At 42.2% G+C, this 24,387-nt stretch overlaps 1 protein-coding gene across 3 annotated transcripts in view; it reads right to left on the reverse strand.

Annotated features, from left to right (window-relative positions):
- HERC2 (HECT and RLD domain containing E3 ubiquitin protein ligase 2) overlaps positions 1-24,387 on the reverse strand; it is a 233,159-nt gene that overhangs the window by 125,809 nt on the left and 82,963 nt on the right. For all 3 annotated transcript variants that reach the window (XM_051822208.2, XM_051822209.2, XM_051822210.2), the window contains exons 18-24: positions 21,930-22,158; positions 21,711-21,835; positions 20,832-21,010; positions 15,405-15,589; positions 14,257-14,412; positions 10,642-10,827; positions 36-206 (exon numbers count right to left, since the gene is read on the reverse strand). In XM_051822208.2, coding sequence (XP_051678168.2) covers positions 36-206; positions 10,642-10,827; positions 14,257-14,412; positions 15,405-15,589; positions 20,832-21,010; positions 21,711-21,835; positions 21,930-22,158 — 1,231 coding nt within the window. The remainder of the gene's footprint in view (positions 1-35; positions 207-10,641; positions 10,828-14,256; positions 14,413-15,404; positions 15,590-20,831; positions 21,011-21,710; positions 21,836-21,929; positions 22,159-24,387) is intronic.

The raw sequence follows: 24,387 nt of genomic DNA on the forward strand, positions 1-24,387 counted from the left end.
ACTTGTAACCAATGAAGTAAAAAATACAGCCTCACCAAGAATACTATTTCCTGTGAGTGACTGCGTCTGGAAGTCCTTTATATCATACACTTTCCCATCAATCACAGTCCAGAAGCCTCCATCTTTATTGTGATTCTCCAAATCAGCTTTGCGTATTAGCGTCACTTCTTCATTATTTCTACAGTTTTGAGCTGTAAAAAATGATTCTGTATATACAAAAACCAAAAATCAGTCAATAAATCAATAGATAAAATGAAAAGAACAAATTATATGAAAGAACTACAAGGATAAACAGACAAACCCACAGGCACAATGAGGGAATAATACACTTCTAACTAATACCACAAACAATAGGCCAAAGAAAATCCTATCAAACACAGCATGAATTTAAAAAATACAGTGTGATTTAAAAAGTTCCAAGAAAAAGTGACTATGAGAATTAGAAAAAACATTGAAATAAAAATAGCACAGATCAAAACTTTTGGCATATAGCGAAATGTATAACTGAGGGCACTTTTATTTTTAAATGTATATACAAGGAACACATAAAGGCTAAAAAAATAGGTGAGATGATAAACATCACATTGATGAAATTCTAATGTAGTACTCAAAGGAAACTTTTTTCATAGTATGTGCAAGAAAATGAAAACTCTACACAAGAATTTCAAAAACTGCTTGGCATCAACATAAACTCATACTTTTAATTTCATTTTTCCACAATTTTAATTACCTTCATATTCCACCATAATTACAAAAAACGTCTGGGTCCTAATCCACCTCACTGTTGTTCAACAGATTCCTCACAAAGAAAACTACAAGCCAAGATGATTATAGGGCAAATTCTGCCATTCTCAAGAAGAGGAAAGAACATTTCTCCAGCTCATTCTATAATACTGACAGAACCTCAGTTACCAAAGCCTGAAGGTCCACGGTGTTTTCCTATACAATCCAATAATCGGTTTCTCCCCTGACTATTTACCAGCTCCAGGTAGGTAAACTGCAAATAGAAACTAGCAGGGGTTGCCTGAAGCTTCTCTCACCCTGAATTCAGTGAAGGGATTATGGTCATCAAGAACTTGTGAGACTAGCCGGCGCCGCGGCTCACTAGGCTAATCCTCCGCCTAGCGGCGCCGGCACACCGGGTTCTAGTCCCGGTTGGGGCGCCGGATTCTGTCCCGGTTGCCCCTCTTCCAGGCCAGCCCTCTGCTGTGGCCAGGGAGTGCAGTGGAGGATGGCCCAGGTGCTTGGGCCCTGCACCCCATGGGAGACCAGGAAAAGCACCTGGCTCCTGGCTCCTGCCATCGGATCAGCGCGGTGCGCCGGCCGCAGCGCGCCGGCCGCGGCGGCCATTGGAGGGTGAACCAACGGCAAAAGGAAGACCTTTCTCTCTGTCTCTCTCTCTCACTGTCCACTCTGCCTGTCAAAAAAAAAAAAAAAAAAATTAAAAAAAAAAAAAAAAAAAGAACTTGTGAGACTACACACAATGAAAATTACATGCCATAGCAAAAACTACAAGGAAAATGACAAATATAAATACAAAAAAGTTCAGGAAAATTACAAATATAGATTAAAAACAATTTTAACAAAAACAAATCAAGACCAGCAACAGGCATTAACATGACCAAAATATAATAATCAAGACGGCGTCAGGGCTGGTGTTGTAGCCTGGCAGGTAGGGCTATCGCCTGCCACACCAACAACCCATATGTGCACTGGTTTGAGTCCCAGAGGCTCCACTTCTGATTCAGCTCCCTGATGCCATGCCTAGGAAGGCAGCGGAGGATGGCCCAAGTACCTGGGCCCCTGCATCCACATGGAAGATCAGAAGGAAGCTCCTAGCTCCTGCATTTGGACTGACCCAGCAGATGGAAGATCTCTCTCTCTCTCTTGCCATCTCTCCCTCTCTCTCTCTAACTCTGCCTTTCAAATTAAAAAAAAAAAATCTTTTTTTAAAAAAAGAGATAGCTTCATTGTAGAAACAGAAGGTTTTAACATTTGAAATGTCAACAACTTAAATATTAGAAAAATTATATGATCATCAAGAAAAGGAGAAAAAGCATTGTGATGAGATTTAACATTCAATCATAATTAAAAGCTCAGCACAAAGCAGAAACAGAAAGAATCTTTAATATTCAAAAATATCTACAAAGAGAAACTCACAACAAGCATCATACTTCATTTGTAAAATTTGGAAAGCTCTTTCCTCTGCTACCAGGAAATCAGCCAAAGATGCACACTGTCACCCTCTCTACTCAGCAATGCACTGGAGATCCTAACAAGTACACCAAGAAAAAAAGGGGACACGAGTTCTAAGATCACCAGCAAACACAGTCAACCTGAGTTAGACAAAGGCGATACTTTAGAAGAGTGACCATAGATGATCCTTTCATGCTAAGGTGCCGGCACAATGACCCAAAGCAAAAAATGACTATGGAAAATGCATGACTCCTACTTTGTAATATACACAATCAATTCTTTTTTTGTTGTATTTTTAAGATTTTACTTATTTATTTGAGAGGTAGAGTTACACACAGTGAGAGGGAAAAACAGAGAGAAAGGTCTTCCATCCACTGGTTCACTCTCCAAATGGCCAAAGCCAGGAACCAGGAGTTTCTTCCAGATCTCCCACATGGGCGCAGGGGCCCAACTGCCCAGGCCATCCTCTGCTGCTTTCCCAGGCCATAGCAGAGAGCTGGATCAGAAGAGGAGCAGCCAGGACCAGAACCAGCGCCTATATGGGATGCCAGCACTGCAAGTGGAGGATTAACCCACTGCGCCACAGCACCAGTCACCACAATCAATTCTAAGTGTACTGTAGCTCTAAATGTAAAATTCAGAGGGCCAGCACTATAGGCTTTTTCTTCTCCTATCTAATAAACACATTTTAAAAAATGTATTCATTTATATGAAAAGGAGAATGACACAGAGAGAAGGAGATACAGAGGGAGAGGAGAAAAGGGAGGGAGGAGAAGGGATAGAAAGAAGAGAGAGTGAGTTATTCCATTGCTGATTATCTCCCTGAATGGCTGCAACAGTCAGGTCTGAACCAGACCTAAGCCAGGGAGCTGGGAACTCCATCTGGGTCTTCCACATAGTTGGGAGAGGCTCAAGTCCTTGGGCCATCATCTGCTGCCTTCCCAGGCTCATTAGCAGGAAACGCCATCAGAAGCTTAGTTGCTGGAACTCAAACCAGCACTCTGATATGGAATGCTAGTGTTGCAAGAGGCAGCTTAACCCACTGTGCCACAAACCTAACCCTGTCTCCCATGTTAGACCATCATTGTTGTAACCCAGAATCTCTATAAACAAGAGGCAGCAACTGTCCAATGACAATAGCCTTAGGATATTAAATTTAGTTTTAATCCAGTTCATACATTCAGCAATGTTTTTCTGGTTTTACTTAGGAGTAAACTTAAATGGTCATTTGTTATTTTTCTCTCTATACCAGATATAACTGAGGGCATTTAATCTGATCAGCAATTACCTAATTACAGGGCACCAGTTTATTTAAAAGGTTTGTTAAGGGACTTAAAGGGAGACTTAGACCCCAATACAATAGTACTGGGGGACTTCAATACTCCACTCTCAGAAACAGATCAACAGGACAGAAGATCAACAAGGAGACAGTAGATTTAAATGACACTATAGCCCAAATGGATCTAACAGATATCTTCAGAACTTATCATCCTACACATAAAGCATTTACATTCTTCTCAGCAGTACATGGAACCTTCTCTAGGATTGACCACATACTAGGCCATAAAGCAAGTCTCAGCAAATTCAAAAGAATTAGAATCATACCATGCAGCTTCTCAGACCATAAAGGAATGAAGTTGGAAATTAGAAACTCAGGAATCCCTAGAACATATGCAAACACATGGAGATTGAACAACATGCTCCTGAATGAACAATGGGTCATAGAAGAAATCAAAAGAGAAACCAAAAACTTTCTGGAAGTAAATGAGGATAACAGCACAACATACCAAAACTTATGGGATACAGCAAAAGCAGTGTTAAGAGGAAAGTTCATATCAATAGGTGCCTACATCAAGAAATTGGAAAGGCACCAAATAGATGAGTTTTCAATTCATCTCAAGGATCTAGAAAATCTGCAGCAAACCAGACCCAAATCTAGTAGGAGAAGAGAAATAATTAAAATCAGAGAAGAAATCAACAGGATTGAATCCAAAAAAAAGCATTACAAAAAATCAGCCAAACGAAGAACTGGTTTTCTGAAAAAATAAGCAAAATTGACACCCCATTGGCCCAACTAACTAAAAAAGAAGAGAAAAGACCCAAATCAATAAAATCAGAGACGAAAAAGGAAACGTAACAACAGACACCACAGAAATAAAAAGAATCATCAGAAATTACTACAAGGACTTGTATGCCAGCAAACAGGGAAACCTATCAGAAATGGATAGATTCCAAGACACATGCAACCTACCCAAATTGAACCAGGAAGACATAGAAAACCTAAATAGACCCATAACTGAGACAGAAATTGAAACAGTAATAAAGGCCCTCCCAACAAAGAAACGCCCAGGACCAGATGGATTCACTGCTGAATTCTACCAGACATTTAAAGAAGAACTGACTCCAATTCTTCTCAAACTATTCAGAACAATCGAAAAAGAGGGAATCCTCCCAAATCCTTTCTATGAAGCCAGCATCACCTTAATTCCTAAGCCAGAAAAAGATGCAGCATTGAAAGAGAATTACAGACCAATATCCCTGATGAACATAGATGCAAAAATCCTCAATAAAATTCTGGCCAATAGAATGCAACAACACATCAGAAAGATCATCCACCCAGACCAAGTGGGATTTATCCCTGGTATGCAGGGGTGGTTCAATGTGTGCAAAACAATCAACGTGATACACCACATTAACAGACTGCAAAAGAAAAACCATATGATTACCTCAATAGAAGCAGAGAAAGCATTTGATAAAATACAACACCCTTTCATGATGAAAACTCTAAGCAAACTGGGTATAGAAGGAACATTCCTCAATACAATCAAAGCAATTTATGAAAAACCCACAGCCAGCATCCTATTGAATGGGGAAAAGTTGGAAGCATTTCCACTGAGATCTGGTACCAGACAGGGATGCCCACTCCCACCACTGCTATTCAATATAGCTCTCAAAGTTTTAGCCAGAGCTATTAGGCAATAAAAATAAATTAAAGGGATACAAATTGGGAAGGAAGAACTCAAACTATCCCTCTTTGCAGATGATATGATTCTTTATTTAGGGGATCCAAAGAACTCTACTAAGAGACTATTGGAACTCATAGAAGAGTTTGGCAAAGTATCAGGATAGAAAATCAATGCAGAAAAATCAACAGCCTTTGTATACACAGACAATGCCATGGCTGAGGAAGAACTTCTAAGATCAATCCCATTCACAATAGCTACAAAAACAATCAAATACCTTGGAATAAACTTAACCAAGGATGTTAAAGATCTCTACGATGAGAATTACAGAATCTTAAAGAAAGAAATAGAAGACGATACCAAAAAATGGAAAAATCTTCCATGCTCATGGATTGGAAGAATCAATATCATCAAAATGCAAATTCTCCCAAAAGCAATTTATAGATTCAATGCAATACCAATCAAAATACCGAAGACATTCTTCTCAGATCTGGAAAACATGATGCTGAAATTCATATGGAGACACAAGAGACCTCGAATAGCTAAAGCAATCTTGTACAACAAAAACAAAGCCAGAGGCATCACAATACCAGATTTCAGGACATACTACAGGGCAGTTGTAATCAAAACAGCATGGTACTGGTACAGAAACAGATGGATAGACCAATGGAACAGAATTGAAACACCAGAAATCAATCCAAACATCTACAGCCAACTCATATTTGATCAAGGATCTAAAATCAATCCCTGGAGTAAGGACAGTCTATTCAATAAATGGTGCTGGGAAAATTGGATTTCCACGTGCAGAATCATGAAGCAAGACCCCTACCTTTCACCTTACACAAAGGTTCACTCATCATGGATTAAAGACTTAAATCTATGACCCGACACCATCAAATTATTAGAGAGCACTGGAGAAACCCTACAAGATATAGGTACTGGCAAAGACTTCTTGGAAAAGACCCCAGAAGCACAGGCAGTCAAAGCCAAAATTAACATTTGGGATTGCATCAAATTGAGAAGTTTCTGTACTTCAAAAGATACAGTCAGGAAAGTGAAGAGGCAACCGACAGAATGGGAAAAAAAATATTTGCAAACTACGCAACAGATAAAGGGTTGATAACCAGAATCTACAAAGAAATCAAGAAACTCCACAACATCAAAGCAAACAACCCACTAAAGAGATGGGCCAAGGACCTCAATAGACATTTTTCAAAAGAGGAAATCCAAATGGCCAACAGACACATGAAAAAATGTTCAAGATCACTAGCAATCAGGGAAATTCAAATTAAAACCACAATGAGGTTTCACCTCACCCCGGTTAAAATGGCTCACATTCAGAAATCTACCAACAATAGATGCTGGAGAGGATGTGGGGAAAAGGGACACTAACCCACTGTTGGTGGGAATGCAAACTGGTTAAGCCACTATGGAAGTCAGTCTGGAGATTGCTCAGAAACCTGAATGCAACCCTACCATAACAACCCAGCCATCCCACTCCTTGGAATTTACCCAAAGGAAATTAAATTGGCAAACAAAAAAGCTGTCTGCACCTTAATGTTTATTGCAGCTCAATTCACAATAGCTAAGACCTGGAACCAACCCAAATGCCCATCAACAGTAGACTGGATAAAGAAATTATGGGACATGTACTATAGAACAATATGCAGCAGTCAAAAACAATGAAACCCAGTCATTTGCAACAAGATGGAGGAATCTGGAAAACATTATGCTGAGGGAATTAAGCCAGTCCCAAAGGGACAAATATCATATGTTCTCCCTGATCGGCGACAACTAACTGAGCACCAAAGGGGAAACCTGTTGAAGTGAAATGGACGCTGTGAGAAACAGTGACTTGATCAGCTCTTGTGCTGACGGTTGATATACAATGTATTACTTTATCCATTTTAGTATTTTTTTGTTTTGTTCTAGTACTATTGGTTGAACTCTGTAATTAACACACAATTATTTTTAGGTGTTTAAATTTTAACTGAAAAGTGATCCCTGTTAAATATAACAGTGGGAATAAGAGAGGGAGGAGATGTACAATTTGGGATATGCTCAATCAGACTTGCCCCAAATAGTGGAGTTAGAAACGTGCCAGGGGATTCCAATACAATCCCATCAAGCTGGCATGTACCAATGCCATCTCACTAGTCCAAGTGATCAAGTTCAGTTCACAATTGATCACACTGATAGGTCTAAGAGTCAAAGGGATCACACAAACAAGACTAGCGTCTGCTAATACTAACTGATAGACTCAAAAAGGGAGAGAACGATCCATCATGGGAAGCAGGGTACACAGCAGACTCATAGAATGGCAGATGTCCTAAATAGCACTCTGGCCTCAGAATCAGCCCTTAAGGCCTTCGGATATGGCTAAAAAGCCCATGAGAGCATTTTAGGCATGGAAAGCCAAGACACTCTGAAAAAAAAAAAAAAAAAGAAAAGAAGACCTAAATGAAAGATCTCTGCGAGTGAGATCCCAGTGGAAAGAACGGGGCCATCAAAGAAGGAGGTACCTTTCTCTGAAGGGAGGAGAGAACTTCCACTTCGACTATGACCCTGTCGGAATAAGATCGAAGTCAGTGAACTCAAAAGGCTTCCATAGCCTTGGCAACTCATGACTAGAGCCTAGGGAGATTACTGATGCCATAAACAAGAGTGTCAAATTGTTAAGTCAACAACAGGAGTCACTGTGTACTTACTTCTCATGTGGGATCTGTCCTTAATGTGTTGTCCAATGTGAATTAATGCTATAACTAGTACTGAAACAGTATTTTACACTTTGTGTTTCTGTGTGGGTGCAAACTGATGAAATCTTTACTTAATATATACTAAATCGATCTTCTGTATATAAAGATAATTGAAAATGAATCTTGATGTGAATGGAATGGGAGGGGGAGTGGGAGATGCGAGGGGTGTGAGTGGGAGGGAAATTATGGGGGGGAAGCCATTGTAATTCATAAACTGTACTTTGGAAATTTATATTTACTAAATAAAAATAAATAAATAAATAATTTGATCAGCAATTTACTCATTTTAACATCCTTTTTTGTTGTAAAATATAACACACATACAAGATGCTCTGTGACTGATCAGAGAAAACTGTGTCACATCCATCCGGCTGGGAAGAGCCATCCAAACACTGCCTTGTCTACCTGGAAGGAGCAATATAACTGTCACCCCTTACTTCTCCTGATGATTTTATCGACTAAGTGTGTGTCCTTAAGCAACATGCTTTTAATTTTGTCTGTTCTTGGACTTTGTATTAGTGGAATTAATGCCTGACTTCTCTCCTTCAGCTGTGGGGAGCAATCCGGACTAGACTGAGTTACTGGAATTAAGACTTATTCTATGCATCTGCTCTCCCACAATATGGCGCTGGGAGAGAAGTAAACAGCTTCTGCACAGCTGCCTCCAGTTCAACCAATAAACTGTAGGACTTGCTCCTGATTGGAGGAGAGCAGCGTACTCGGGCGTGTGGGCAGCCGAGTTGGGATTGGCAGAGGAGGACTATAAAGGAGGAGAGAGACGGCATGCACCAGGAACATCTAAGGGGAACATCTGAGGGAACGCCTGTGCAGCCCCCGAGAAAGCCGGCCGGCAGTGTGCCGCTCCCCTGCGGAAGTGGGGAATGTGGCCAGGGGGAACTGCCCTTCCACGGAGGTGGAAGGGATAGTAGCCAACCCGGGAAGAACCAGCAGCAAACCCGGGGAGGGCCGAGCAGACGAAAGAACAGCGCAGGGTCCTGTGTCGTTCCTCCACGAAGAGGGGGAGCGACATTCAGCATTAGTTTTCTAAGATTCATCCTGTTTTTTTTTTAATGTAGTTTTTAACAGATTTACTTATTTTTATTTCTTTTTTTTATTTTTTTTATTTTTTAAAGGTCTTCCCTCCATTGGCTGACTCCCCAGATGACCGCTAAGGCCGGTGCTGCGCTGATCTGAAGCAAGAGTCAGGCGCTTCCTCCTGGTCTCCCACACAGGCGCAGGGGCCCAAGCACCTGGGCCATCCTCCACTGCCCTCCTGGGTCACAGCAGAGAGCTGGACTGGAAAAGGAGCAACTGGGACTAGAACCTGGCACCCATATGGGATGCCGGTGCTGCAGGCGTAGGATTAACCAAGTGAGCCACAGCACTGGCTCCGATTCATCCTGTTTTTTAATTCATTCCTTTTTATTGCTATTCATTATGTACCATTGTTTGAAAATGCTACTGTTTCCTCATTCCATTGTTGATGGAAACACAAGTTGTTTCCATGTTTAGGTTATTGTAAGTGAAGTTGGCCTAAACATTCTTAGGTCATTTCTTGGTAGAGTTACTACAGAGGATGCTTTAATACAGAGTGGTCATTTCCCACAGTTGTGCCAACAGGCAGAGTGGGAATTCAGTGTTCCACCTTCACTCTAACACTGGCCTTGTCAGTGCTTCATGGTTTATCCATTCTTCTCTCTGTGTCATTCTCCTTTTCAAATAAATGAATACATATTTTTAATGTGTTTATTAGATAGGAGAAGAAAAAGCCCACCTAGCAAGAATTTTCACATAAAGTGAAAGTATTACCACAATTTTGAGTCTGAGAGATCAGAATCATACAGTGAATGGTGACTTAAAAAAACACCAAACTCTCAAAACTTTGAGAAGACAAGTTTCATTTCAGTCTGGTATGGACTAAGACAGTGTCAAGAGGGATGTACTCAGCTAACTCCAAGAATTCCCTGTCTCACTGATATCAAATACCACACAGGGCGCTGGAAAAGCAGCCCACATCAGTTTCTACCCACCGGCCAGACCATGTCCAGGCACCTCAACTGTTACCTTCTGAAGACATCTCCCATCTTTAAAAAGTCTTCAGACTTTTTAAACAAGTTTAAAACAAGTTAAATAAACACATTTAAATAATTTCAGGATTTAGCAACAATTACTAACAGAACAACCTTCCTTAAATATAACTCAAATGTCTTCTGATTTAGATGATCTTCATTTTCCACTTAGTGAAAATAATGGCAAATAATTTGTCTTCCTTTAAAAGGTGTTCTTGGGGCTGGCACTGTGGTGTAGTTGGTCAAGCTGCTACCTACAGTCTGGCATCCCATATGGGTGCTGGTTCAAATCCTGGCGTTCCACTTCCGATGCAGCTCTCCACTATGGCCTGGAAAAGCAGTAGAGGATGGCCCAAGTCCTTGGGCCCCTGTACCTGTATGGGAGACCTGGAAGAAGCTCCTGGTTCCCGGCTTCAGATCAGCCCAGCCCTGGCCACTGTGGCCAATTGGAGAGTGAACCAGCAGATAAAGATTCTTTTTCTCTCTCTTTCTTACCCCCTCCAGCCCCCGCTTCTGCCTTTCCAATAAAGAAATAAATCTTTAAAAAAAAAAAAAAAAGAAAGAAAAAGAAAAGAAAAAAGGCAGTGGAAAGGCAAAAACAAGTGAGACAGAGCACAACTCTCCTCACAGAAAGCCCATCAAGTTAAGATGCCATACCCATGATGCCAGGCCAGGCTAGCTCTTCGTGGTCATCCCGCTCCTTTCCCGGGGCCAGGTGGTTGAACCGATCCAGATGTTCTAATAAGCCACCCAGCAGGGGAACAGCTCCAGCCTCTTGCATAAGACCAGCATTTTTACTGAGTAGAAGCACTATAGAAACAACCAGTTCTGGAAGGAGAACACCTATATTTAAAATGGAGGAAAAAAAAAGAATTAAGATGTAATAAAAGTGTTTATCCTATAAAAGTACTTTGTAGCCTTGTTCTGTTTAAATTGTAAGTCAAAAGAATGTTTTCACTTTAGTATACTTTCACAATTTGTTTTATCTTTTATGTTAGAGAGACAGGAACAGCAATCAAAAGAGAACACTCTTCAATGCACAATCATTCTTAGGTGTTTAAAATTAACAGAAAAGTGATCTCTGTTAAACATAGGAGTGGGAATAAGAGAGGGAGTAGATATATAGGTTGGCACATGCTCACTCGGACTTACCTCCAATGGTGGAACTAGAAATGTGCCAGGGGATTTCAACTCAATCTTACCAAGGAGGCAGGTACCAATGCCAACGCACTTGGTAAAGTGATAAGTATAAATACACAACCGATCAAAAAGATAGGGTATATGTCGATGAGATTTCACAAATAAGACCAGTGTAAGCAACTAATGAAGGATAGAATTAAAAGGGAGAGAATTGGCCGGCGCCGTGGCTCAATAGGCTAATCCTCCACCTTGCGGCGCCGGCACACCGGGTTCTAGTCCCGGTTGGGGCGCCGGATTCTGTCCCGGTTGCCCCTCTTCCAGGCCAGCTCTCTGCTATGGCCAGGGAGTGCAGTGGAGGATGGCCCAGGTGCTTGGGCCCTGCACCCCATGGGAGACCAGGAAAAGCACCTGGCTCCTGGCTCCTGCCATCGATCAGCGCGGTGCGCCGGCTGCAGCGGCGGCCATTGGAGGGTGAACCAACGGCAAAGGAAGACCTTTCTCTCTCTGTCTCTCTCTCTCACTGTCCACTCTGCCTGTCAAAAAATAAAAAAAAAATAAAAAAATAAAAAAATAAAAAAAAGGGAGAGAATGATCCTGCGGGGGAAACAGGACACACAGCAGACTCATAGAATGGCAGCACTCCTGCCTCAGAATCAACCCACGAGAGTCTCACAGGCATGGAAAGCCATGACACGGTGGCAAAAAACAATCTAAATGAAAGATCCTGGTGAACAAGACCCCAGCAGAAGGAACAGGCCATCAAGGAGAGAGGCACCTTTCTCTGAAGGGAGGAAGGAACCTCCACTGTGATACAGCGTTGACTAAACAAGTTCAGAGTCGGTGAACTCAAGGGGCTTCCATAGCCTAGACAGCTCATAGCAAGAGTCTCGGGTGATTGCTGACGTCATAAATAAGAGTGCCAATTGTTAAATCAACAACGGGAGTCACTGGGTACATGCTCCCCACGTAGGATCTCTGTCCTTAATGTGTTCTACTATGAAACTTAAAAACAACACTACTAGTCGAACAATACCCTATACCTTGTGCGGTTGTGTGAGTGCAGCCTGTTGAAATCCTTGCTTAGTATATACTAAGTTGATCTTCAGTATATAAAGGTAATTGAAAATGAAACTCGATGAAGGGCGGGATGGGAGAGGGAGTGGGAGAGGGGAGGGCCACTGGAGGGAGGGAGGTTGGGGGGGCCACAACAATACAAAAGTTGCACTTTGTAAATTCACATTTATTAAATAAAAAAAATAACTATATAACAAACAAAAAAAAAGAACTTAATACTTTACCCTTTTAGTATTTTTTATGTTCTACTTAAAACTATTGGTTGAACTCTGTAATTAATACACAATTACTCTTAGGTGTTTAATTAATGCTATCACTAGTACTCAAATAGTATTTTACACTTTGTGTTTCTGTGCGGGTGCAAACTGTTGAAATCTTTACTTAATACATGCTAAATTGATCTTCTGTATATAAAGATAATTGAAAATTAATCTTGAATGGAAGGGGAGAGGGAGTGGGAGAGGGGAGTGTTGTGGGGGGGAGGGAAGTTATGGGGGGGAGGGAGCTATTGTAATCCATAAGCTGTACTTTGGAAATTTATGTTCATTAAATAAAACAAAATATAAAAAAAGAGAGAGAGAGAGAGAGAACACTCTGAGTTTACAAAATATTTTAAACAAAACTTTTTTAAACAGAAAAATTGGGGTCGGTGCTGTGGCGCAGGAGGTTAAAGCCCTGGCCTGAAGCACTGGCATCTCATATGGGCACTGGTTCTAGTCCCGGCTGCTCCTTTTCTGATCCAGCTCTCTGCTATGGCCTGGGAAAGCAGTAGAAGATGGCCCAAGTCCTTGGGCCCCTGTACCCGTGTGGGAGAAGAAGCACCTGGCTCCTGGCTTCGGATCAGCGCAGCTCTGGCCACTGTGGCCATCTGGAGAGTGAACCAGCAGATGGAAGACCTCTCTCTTTGTCTCTACCTCTCTCAGTAACTCTTTCAAATATATGAGCTAAATCTTGAGAAAAAAAATTTTTAAATAAACAGAAAAATCAATGTTTATCACTAAGTTTACCATCAGAAAAAAAATACTTAAAAACAGTGTCTTGTAGCAGTTGTTTGGTATGTTAAAACAACACTTGAGAGGCCGGTGTGGTAGCATAGAGGGTTAAGCTGCTGCCTACAGTGCCAGCATCCCATATAGGTACTGGTTCAGGTCCCAGCTGCTCCACTTCCAATCCAGCTCTCTGCTGGTACACCTGGGAAAGCAGTGAAAGATGGCCCAAATGTTTGGGCCCCTGCACCAATGTAGGAGACACAGAGGAAGCTCCTAGCTCCTGGCTCCTGAATTCAGTCTGGCCCAGCTCCAGCTGTTAGAGCCATCTGGAGAGTGAACCAGAAGAAGGAAGATCTATGTGTATGTGTGCATGCGTGCGTGTGTGTGAGTGTGTGATTCTGCCTTTCAAATAAAATAAATCTTTAAAAAAAAAAAAAAAAAAGACAGCACTTTGGGATGCTGGCATCACATATCAATCTGCCCAAGTTCGAATTCTGCTTTCTATTCCACTTCCTGCAAATGCACACACTGGGAAGAAGCAGGTGATGATTCGATTAGTTGGGTTCCTGCCACCCACGCGGGAGACTTAAATTACATTCCAGCTGCTGGATTTGGCTTGGCCTGGCCTGGCCTTGGCTATTGTAGGCTTTTAGAGAGTGAACCAGCATATGGGAGCTCCCTCTGTCTCTAAAACAAATAAACCAATTAAACTTTTAAATAATAATGCTATAACCTTACAAAATTAACTGTAAAAATACTAGGTAATATTGGAACCTATTAAGGCAACGAAAGGGGCAACTAATCTTTATTCTGTTGAAATAATCAAGCTGACCTCATTACGGAAGTGTTAACAGTGGTGGCATAAATCCAAACCATCAATTATATGTACTGTGATAGGACACCCACATCAGGTCGCTTACCAACAAAATTGCCAGCTACTAAAAAAGATAAAAGGGAAAAGACTAGAAAACTTAAATTGTAGAAATTTCTAGCAGGAAAGAATACACCTGAGTTTTCATCAATCTCCTAGCATAAACATGTATCCACAGACAAGAAGTAAGAATGGTACCGGTGAAGTCCCCTTCCACAATGCAGGCCACCTCTGCAAAGTGCCGCCAGCTGGTAGAAGCGATGCTAGCTGCCACAGGCAGTATATCTCCAATGTGTGTACACAGAAGGGCTGTGTACTTTTTCAGCAAGGAACCAACACCCATCAGCTCAGGACCTTGAAGAAAGATTTAGAAAATTTTGTTTTCACTATTAAAAATTTACCCTGTAAACATCCTGACTCCCCTATTAGTCCACTCTCATGTGCACATCTTTTACCTACCATAAAGTTCTCAAACAGGAAGCTGTCAACACTTAGTGCTTGGCACTTTCTATAACATGTAACCTGAGGGACATGAATTTGATTACATCAAAGGTATACTTTGCACTAGACAGTACCTTTCTCAGATTATCGATTCTCCAATTTGAATGTGAATGTTTCCATCATCAACAAGTGCCCAACTTTCTTCACAAAATAACTAAGTTATCTTAGCAAACGCTAGCTAAAAAATACTCACAGAATCAACAGACCTTTACATCCTTGGCAGAGAAAGCACAACTAAAGAGAGCCAGCCATTCCTTGGTGCTTGTACAGAGGCACCACTCTTTCCATATCATGTACAGCACTGAACACTCACATATCACCCTACAGCAATCCTCCAGGCACCCTCAGGGATTATTCCAATGCTGCTGATGGGAAACCATTCACACCAGGAGATTTAGCCCCATGACTAACAGTTAGTAGCCACAGCTGTCACTGAAACTCAGTCTCATCCAATGACGTCTCCTCCCTCTATATCCAACTGGTTCCTGATGGGACACAGGAACAGTCTGTCCCTGTGAGTCCCCGCACTGTGTCAGGTTCCGATGTTCCATAACCAGCATGTGGAACAAATGTGACAAATCTCATGGAAAACTACAGTGAACATAAACAATGCCATGTTTGTTATATAGAGAATGTAAATGTTAGGACAAAGAAACTAAAAATAGTGAGGAGTCCAATGCAGAAATATTTGACATAAAAGGTTGCTGCCACATGAAGCCCCTCAAATCAGAACAGTTAATAGTGTACAAACCACACACCTGAACATGAAGAACAGGCACACCACAAAGCCTAAATATAAAGGCCCAAAATACCTATGAGACACTTTCCTATATTAAGTAACTTACTAGAAATATCTGAGGTCTGACCAATATTTTCTCCCGGATAAAGTTTACTAATAAGTAAACGCTGAAAACGCAGTAACAAATCCAGCGAAGCAGATCTTTCACGAGTGTGCTGCTCAAAGTCCAGACATGATGAAATCCGACGGGCAACATCTTTCAATCTGGCTACAGTCTGAGCAGCAATGTTCCTAGGCAAGGGAAAAGAGGATTGCAAATTAAACCAGTTATTTCTGCTAAAGAGGAAAAACAAGGAGGACAATCATGACAAAGTTACTAACAGAAGCAGATTCTTCATGCAGGTGACCCGCAGCTGACTTATCTCCCCAAATATACGTCAGGTGTGCGGACAATAACCAGAACCTCAGTCAAGACTGAGCACTGAGCAAAGGAGCTCCAAAGACTCAAGATAGAACGTCCTTCTGCTTTACAAATGTGCTCTTATTCAGCCCCATGAAATGGTCGAAAATCACAGATCTTGCCTTAAAAGAAATATTTCCGTAAAAACTCTTGAAAGGGAAAATAACTGGGTGACTATTTTTTATCCCAAGCTACATTTTAAATGTATACATGATACTATTCTTAAAGAGGAGACTGTCTGCAGTGCTTCACCTACCTTACAATATGCCTTCAATTACTATTCAAGGGAAGCACCAGGGTGGGCCATGTAGGGGGTACCCAGGGTTCAGAAAGTAAAGGAAGCCCAAAGCAGGTACAAACAGCCCTGGATAGGAATCAGGTCCTGAAAGAACAGGACAGCAAAGAATGAAGCAGTGGCTCCAGTCTCAGCTATATGATCTGACCTGAGCAATGAGCCATCAGCAGATGAGGAGAAATGAGAGGAAATGAGACCTACTGGAAGGTACAACTGGAATAGTGAATGTGTCTGGTTCATGAGCAAAATGTAAAGGAGTGCAGGGAAGACAAGACCAAGAAGCAGGGAGGGAACACTGGACAGAACGGACTGCCAGGCTTCCATAATGCTGAGATGAAATAACAGAGGGCACAGGGAACATGTGACAAGACCCTGCCCTTAGGAGCAGTCCCAGCCCCAGGTGAATCAGGCCTGCTCACTGGCACTGAGAACAGAAAAGAACTGAGTGTTACTGGATACAGAATCTCAGCAAGTGGGAGAAGAGCTGAGAGAACCAGCACGTGGTTCCAGAGCTACTGTCAAACCAGATCCATCCCACTGCCCCATCCTAACCAGGAATGCACAGCCAGGTGCGGAATCCTGGCACCAACGCCAAAAGGTCAACCTGCGGATCTCTGCACAATATCAAGGCCAAGGACACGCTTTTGACTGCATTTCCTTAAGTTTTAATATCATAGCAGAGTTGCTGAGAAAAAAAATGTTATCACACCTGCTCCATGGTTCACACCAAGAAATTCCAACAGCAGGAATGAGGACAGGAGCAGGCGAGGCTGGGAGAACCACAGCAACTCAACTCGTGCCCACACACACTAAGGAGGAACAGCATGCCCTGGCACACACAACGCAGACAAGCACGCTCTATGCTCTCCACAGCCATTCAACCTCTCCTTTCAGGGGAACTACCTGACAACCTGCCCTAACAATGGGCCTAGCACCTGGCATTGATGCTACGCTGAAGAAGCAAAGACAGTAATAAAATACAATTACATTTTTAAATAATTCCCTTACTATAGAACTCAAAACTACAAAATGTATAATATGGATGGAGTTCACAGACTACAAAAAGGTTATAGTTCTTTTTTTTTCAAATATAAATGGTACTGTGGTTCCTCACCAACATAAAACCAAAGAATTACTCTCAAATCTGTTTTGCAGTTATTTTTAGAATCAACAATTTTTACAATCCAAGTTTCCCAAGGAATAAAGCACATGAAATGTCTCCAAAATCCTATTTTTGAACAACTACAGCAGCCAAGTCAACAACTCAAGTATCCTTCTACCACCAACACTTAATGTAAAAAAATAGAATGCTTAACAGAATGCCCATTTGTGCAAGCAAAGGGGGCATTTTACCTATGCTTATGGAAAGAGTCTGGATGCCAGAAAGCCTGGAAGTGATAATTGAATGAACCTTTTTCTATTTTCCAAAAATTTTTAAGGTGATATGTATTTCAATCCTGAAGTTTTTGTTTTGTTATTTTTATTTTTATTTTTTAATTTATTTATTTTTTAACAGGCAGAGTGGACAGTGAGAGAGAGAGACAGAGAGAAAGGTCTTCCTTTGCCGTTGGTTCACCCTCCAATGGCCGCTGCGGCCAGAGCACCGCGCTGATCCAATGGCAGGAGCCAGGAGCCAGGTGCTTTTCCTGGTCTCCCATGGGGTGCAGGGCCCAAGCACCTGGGCCATCCTCCACTGCACTCCCTGGCCACAGCAGAGAGCTGGCCTGGAAGAGGGGCAACCGGGACAGAATCCGGCGCCCCAACCGGGACTAGAACCCGGTGTGCCGGCGCCGCAAGGCGGAGGATTAGCCTAGTGAGCCGCGGCGCCGGCTGTTTTGTTATTTTTAAAATATGTACAACTTCATTGCAAATCTGCTGTGGAACCAATGTGCTATACGAGACTCATGGACCACACAGACCAAAGACTCTCAGTAAAGATAAAGACAGAGAAAACAACCTATGAGTTTGTCATAGAGCAGGGCTGTCCAACAGAAACATAAAATTAGTGGAGCCACAGTACTACTTTCATTTTGATCTGCTGATCTGCACTTAGAATCATAAAATGTACAGTTGAAAAAGTAGATTCAGGTGGTCAAGTTATTCCAAAAATACCTAAAAGCTTTCTAATAACTGATTTGGTATATAAGTATTTAATTAATAAAAATTAAACAGTAGGGGCAGGCATTCAGTTCAGTGATTAAGTTGCCACTTGGGACACCTGCGTCCTTATAGCTGAGTGCTCAATTCAAGTCCCAGCTACTACACTTTTATTTATTTATTTATTTATTGACAGGCAGAGTAGACACTGCGAGAGAGAGACAGAGAGAAAGGTCTTCCTTTTGCCCTCGGTTCACCCTCCAATGGCTGCCACGGCCGGAGCGCTGTGGCCAGCGCACCGCGCTGACCCGAAGGCAGGAGCCAGGTACTTATCCTGGTCTCCCATGGGGTGCAGGGCCCAAGCACTTGGGCCATCCTCCACTGCACTCCCAGGCCATAGCAGAGAGCTAGCCTGGAAGAGGGGCAACCGGGACAGAATCCGGCGCCCCGACCGGGACTAGAACCCGGTGTGCCGGCACCACAAGACGGAGGATTAGCCTGTTGAGCCGCGGCGCCGGCCTACTCCACTTTCAATCTAGCTTTCTGCTAACATCCATCCTGGGAGGCAGCAGATGCTGACTAGTAATTAGGTCCCTCTCATCCACATGGGAGACCCAAATGGAGTTCCAGGCTCCTGGCTTCTTAGCGTGGCCCAGCCCTATTATAGACATCTGGGGAGTGAACCAATGGATAGAAGATCTCTCTGTCTGCCTTGCTGTTTCTCTTTCCCCTCTCTCTGTCTTACATATAAAATTAAAACAAGTTAATTTTAAAAATTAAATAAAAAAATTCAGTGTGTCAGCTACACTGGACACATTTCAAGTTGTAATCAGCAAACCATGACAAGTGACACCCAGACCAGACACTGCAGGTCTGGACAGGCAAAGCTGGTCTCCCCAGGCCCAGCCAGAGTCTGAATACAGGTTTCTCCAAGAAGTGGCCTATGGTAGAAACTCAACACTCGTTCTCTGGAAAATATTTGCTTTAAAATTTTATATAGGGGGCCGGCGCCGTGGCTCACTTGGCTAATCCTCCGCCTGCGGTGCCGTCACCCCATATGGGTGCCGGGTTCTAGTCCTGGTTGTTCCTCTTCTAGTCCAGCTCTCTGCTGTGGCCCGAGAAGCAGTGGAGGATGTCCCAAGTGCTTGGGCCCCTGCACCCGCATGGGAGACTAGGAAGAAGCACCTGGCTCCTGGCTTCGGATCGGTACAGTGCTGGCCATGATGGCCATTTGGGGAGTGAACCAACAGAAGGAAGACCTTTCTCTCTGTCTCTCTCTCTCACACTGTCTAAAACTATATCTGTCAAAAAAAAAAAAAAAAAAAACTTTATATAGAACTTTACTTTTCTTTAAGATTGATTTATTTATTTGAAAGGCACAGAGAGAAGGAGAGGGAGTTCTTTCATCTGCTGGTTCATTCCACAAATGGCCACAATGGCTGGAGCTGAGCTGATCCAAAGCCAGGAGCTAGGAGCTTCTTCTGGGTCTCCTACATGGGTACAGGGACCCAAAGACTTGAGTCATCTTGTACTGCATTCCCAGGCCATAGCAGAGAGCTTGATCAAAAGTGGAGCAGCTGAGACTTGAACCTGCATCCATATGGGATCGCAAACTGTAGGCAGTGGCTTTACCCGCTATGCCACAGCGCCAGCCCCAGAACTTTATATTTTATCTGTAAATCAGTTAATGTCAATTTTCTCCTTTGATCCTTGATTAACTCTGTGAAACTAAACGTATGTCTTACTCTGACTTCCATACTCCAATGAGCAGTTCACCTGACAAATTAATACAAGTAGTCACAACCGAAATTGTTGAAGAATAAATCCCAAGCTCAATCCACTACAACTATACTGATTTCAAACTGGTAAATAAAAGGTCAGAATGCATAAAATATTAAATGAGGGCAATAACCATCAGATTAGACAAACAAAACAAAAATGAGAAAAACATTTTTCAAAAGTGTTTACCAAAATTGATAACAACTAGCTCTAAAACTTCCACATTCAAAATTTTACTGAGCACCCACTAAATTTGGACATTCTTGCTGTGGAGATTGGGCCACTGTCACCAGGCCCACTCAGCACTCCTCCACAGACAGGGCGGTAGAGCGCCTGGTCTCCTGTTCAGTTCTTACTGCCTGAGCCAGCCCACTAGGCCTTTACTTTCTCTGCATGTACAGGATATAACAAACCAGGAGCCCACACTCACATAAAGCAGTTTTGTTAAACATCAGTGCAAATGTTTCTCATTTTCTAACTTATCTCATTCACAAATCACCTTACAAACTTTTTCACCTTTTTGAAAAATCTTATTTGAGAAGCAAAAGAGAAACACGAAGTCAGTGTTCCTGACTACTGGTTCACTCCCCAAATGCCTCATCTCTCTCTAACTCTGCCCTTCAAATAAATAAAATAAATCTTAAAAAAACCTTTTTGCATATTTATTTCATTTTCCAATTTCCCTTCCAGGAAAATCTTTAAAATCTCCTCATATATTCCCAACCTCTCCTATAATATTTAAAAATCTATCTGCTCTTTACTTTAAAATCTATGCTAGGTAACTTTCTGAGTTTTTCTTCAACAGCCAAATACATTTTTGAGACATTCCCACTAGATTTCACTATGTTAATATGAAAAACAATAACTACCTATTGAAATATAATACAGCTGATATTATTTACCTAAGAAGCTGTTGTATGAGCTGAACCAGAGGCAAACACTGTTTACCAGAAGATTCATAGATTCCCGTATTAATGAGGTCTTTATCCAATGGAGTCCTACTTCTGTGAAACGTTGAAGCATTCACTTCTTGTTCATCAATTTCTTTTTCCTTCTGTGCTTCTTTTTTGGCTTCAATATCCTATAAATCATAAAACAGAAACTGGTGAGCACCAACCTCATCCCAGGCACGAAAGCATATTCGGCCACTGCCCGCTGTCCTGTTCTGCACATACCTGATAACACTGGCCCACATGCCCCCAGCTAGAAACTCCATCATTCAGAGGGTCGGTCCAGGCTGCCACTACTGGTGGTCTCCAGACTTCTGTGAAGCCCCCAAAATCTGTACCCTTGCTTCTTGGTTCTCACAAAACACCCAGTGTGACCTGCCTCAGCCATACAGTCTATCCACTCTCTAAGAACAGGCAAGAGCTGGATTCTCACACTCACTGCCCAAATATGAATGGCAAAGCTACTTTGGGAAACCAAAAACATGTATGTTCCCTAGGGCCCAGCAAATTCTACTCCAAAGCATTTATCTTAGGCAATTATCTATACGATGAACAGGGTGTCTGTCGAATTCTCTGAAACACATATTTAAATGTGTTTATTTTATTTTTATCACAGTCCAATAACATTTCAATAATGCTTCTTTAATCAGTAAGGCAGAAGAGTTTTCAATTAAAGAAAATACTTGGATGCCACTAAGTTTCAGGTTTTAGCTTCCTCAATAATTGTTGAAATAGGTCATCATTTCTTCGTAAGTGAGTACAGTGCTTTCAATCTCAGTTCACTGCCAAGTGACATGGCTCTCTCAGCTCCTTGTACTCCCAGTTGTGTACCTGGATTTCTGCAGTAATGGCTGCATTCAAGGCCGACTCTAGCCCTCCATCAGCCATCAGGCTGCCGACCAGAAGATCAATCATGAATCGACGACCTGGGCTTATGTTTACTTCATTGCCTGAAACTGGAAAGGAAGTGTTTTTTTGCCAAACTGAGTGAAGCACCATCCTCTCCTGGCACCCCACCTTCAGCCTACCCAGCTCCTCACCCAAGCCTACCTGCACAGGGCAGGAGAGCCGAGAGCGCGCGGGCCCGCTCCTCGGCAGTAGGCAGCAGCACGGACCAGCCGCTCTGCAGCACGGCCTGGGCAGCCGACTGCACGGTGCTCAGCACGCCCGCGCTGCTGGCCAGGGTTACCACAGTCTGCTTGAGGCTGTTCAGGAGGCCACTGCCCAGACCTAAACCAAGGAATTCCGGGTCAACCTGGTGACTAATGGCAGCATGCAACTGAAAAGAGAAAAACAATTTTCACTTAGAACCCCTAAAAGCAAATGGATTTCAAAATCTTATTAAAGACTGAATGAAACGCAATTTGAAGTGTTGTTTAAATAAACAAAATAACTTCTAAGCATATGCAGTTTTTACTTGACTTAAAAAGTCTAACCTACATTAGTTGAGATTATATCCTAAGGTATTTTATAAGAGAAATGTTTTAACTCAGCCATGAATATGTATATGGAAAAGCTCAAGACCAACAGCAGGGACTAAACAATGTAGAAGCAGCAACTTCCACCCCCTTTCCAGCAATCTGTACTAAACACAAAGGAATAATAGATATGATAAAACCAAAAAGCTGTTAAAAATTAAGATAGCCAAGCTGAGAGTATGCAAGAGAATCCTCAGTAACAAAATCAGAACTGATGTAGAGAACACAGCAGGAGCCACGAGGTCCCGAGCTCTGAAAGCAGTGCCAACTGGCTTCAGAACAGCCTTCGACCTGCAGTCTCCTAACTGCCCACACAACCCACTGAACCTGTGCTCCCTGCAGGAGGCTGTGGGCAATCAGGATCACCTGCCTGACAGCCAACCACAGCCAGAGGGTGATACACTGCCTGTACCAGTCTTTAGGTAGAAAAACCCCAGAAGACATCAGAGACCCAGCCTGCGCCAGTAATAGATGTGAAATCGAATACACCCCTGACCTGGGTACAGTTATGACAAGTCAGGGAATGAAAATCAGGACTGATCTAGAGCCTGCATGAAAACCCACAGAACCCCAGAGAGGCAAACACACCTGTCCTCTGGGTGTAATTCCACAGCCAAGGGTGAAGGGACACTAAAATGACCTCACAGTGAAAAGGAGCAAGACACACTCTGTCAAAAGCCACAGAGCAAGAAGAAACATAAAAGCACCAAGAAATGGTGGCAATTAAAAGCAACTGGAATGAATCCATGAAATAAGTACATGGAGAAGCAGACATTGAGCATAGCAGTTAAGATGCCTTCATTCCACAACAGAGTACTTGGTCTTGGTTCCCAGCCTCAGCTCCTAACTCCAGCTTCCAGTCAATGCACATCCTGGGAGGTAGCAGTGACGGCTCCAGTAACTGGGTTCCTTCCACTCACGTGGGAGACCCGGATTACACTCCTAGCTCCTGGTGTTGGCCCAACTCTAGCCCTGCCCCAGCCATTGCCAACATTTAGGAAGTAAATAAGTTGATGGGAGTTACTTCTCTCTCTCTCTCTCTCTCTCTCTCTCCAATAATATTTTTAAAAAAAACATATTCTAAAACTTTAATGCTGATCAAGGAAGGAACAGAAACCAGAACATGAGAATAAAATGAGTACAATAAAAGCCTCATGCGAAACTACATTCTAGTTATAAGAAAAACAAGAGGACAAAGCCCTCAAGATGGAGATGTGCACACCGGCCCAGGTCTCACTCCTGAGCCTCCGTGCACCCAGCAAAAGCCAGGCACGTGACTCAGCCTCTGTGTCTCCCTGTTTGGGCAACACAGATCAGGCTCCCATCTCCCAGAGCTGTTTCCTGGATTTACTTCGCCAATAGTTGTAAAGAATTCCCAGTGGTGCCTATCATTTCAGTATTTGTAAAGTAAACTCACATCTCAATCCCAGGCTACAGCAAGCTAAAGGAAGGGCTTGTGACTTGAGAGAATCAAACATAAGGAAGAACAGAAAGATAAAGATTTTTTAAAATATCAAAACTGTGATGCATGGGATGATGAAATGAGAAAATGCAACATATATCTAGTAGGCCTTCTTCAGGAGGAAAAGTAAATGAAAATGAGAAAGCAATGTCAATAGTAAATAGTGAAAATTTTTCAAAACTTAATGAAAATCTCAAAGCTCAAACTGAATGAGAATTACAACCTGAAAATATAAATAAAAAAAATCCTCATGTAGACATTAGATTGTGGCCCATTAAAATTACAAAACAAATAAAAATCTGAAAGGCAACCAAAAAGAAAAGACAAATTAGCGACAAAGAAACAATGACACTAATGAGAGATGCTGGTAATTCACATCAACTATTTAAGTGGGAAGACAGAACATCTTCTAAGAACTGATAAAATAACAAGTAACCTAAAAAGCTAAGTTCTGTCAAATTATATTAACAAAGGAGAAAGTAAAACAGCCTTTACTTTTCACAGACTCTGATGAAAAACTGAACTGAAGGAAGAACCTCAGCCAGAAAGAAACAAGCTGAACCCAGGA

The sequence above is a fragment of the Oryctolagus cuniculus genome, chromosome 12, assembly GCF_964237555.1.
Source record: "Oryctolagus cuniculus chromosome 12, mOryCun1.1, whole genome shotgun sequence".
NCBI lineage: Eukaryota > Metazoa > Chordata > Mammalia > Lagomorpha > Leporidae > Oryctolagus > Oryctolagus cuniculus.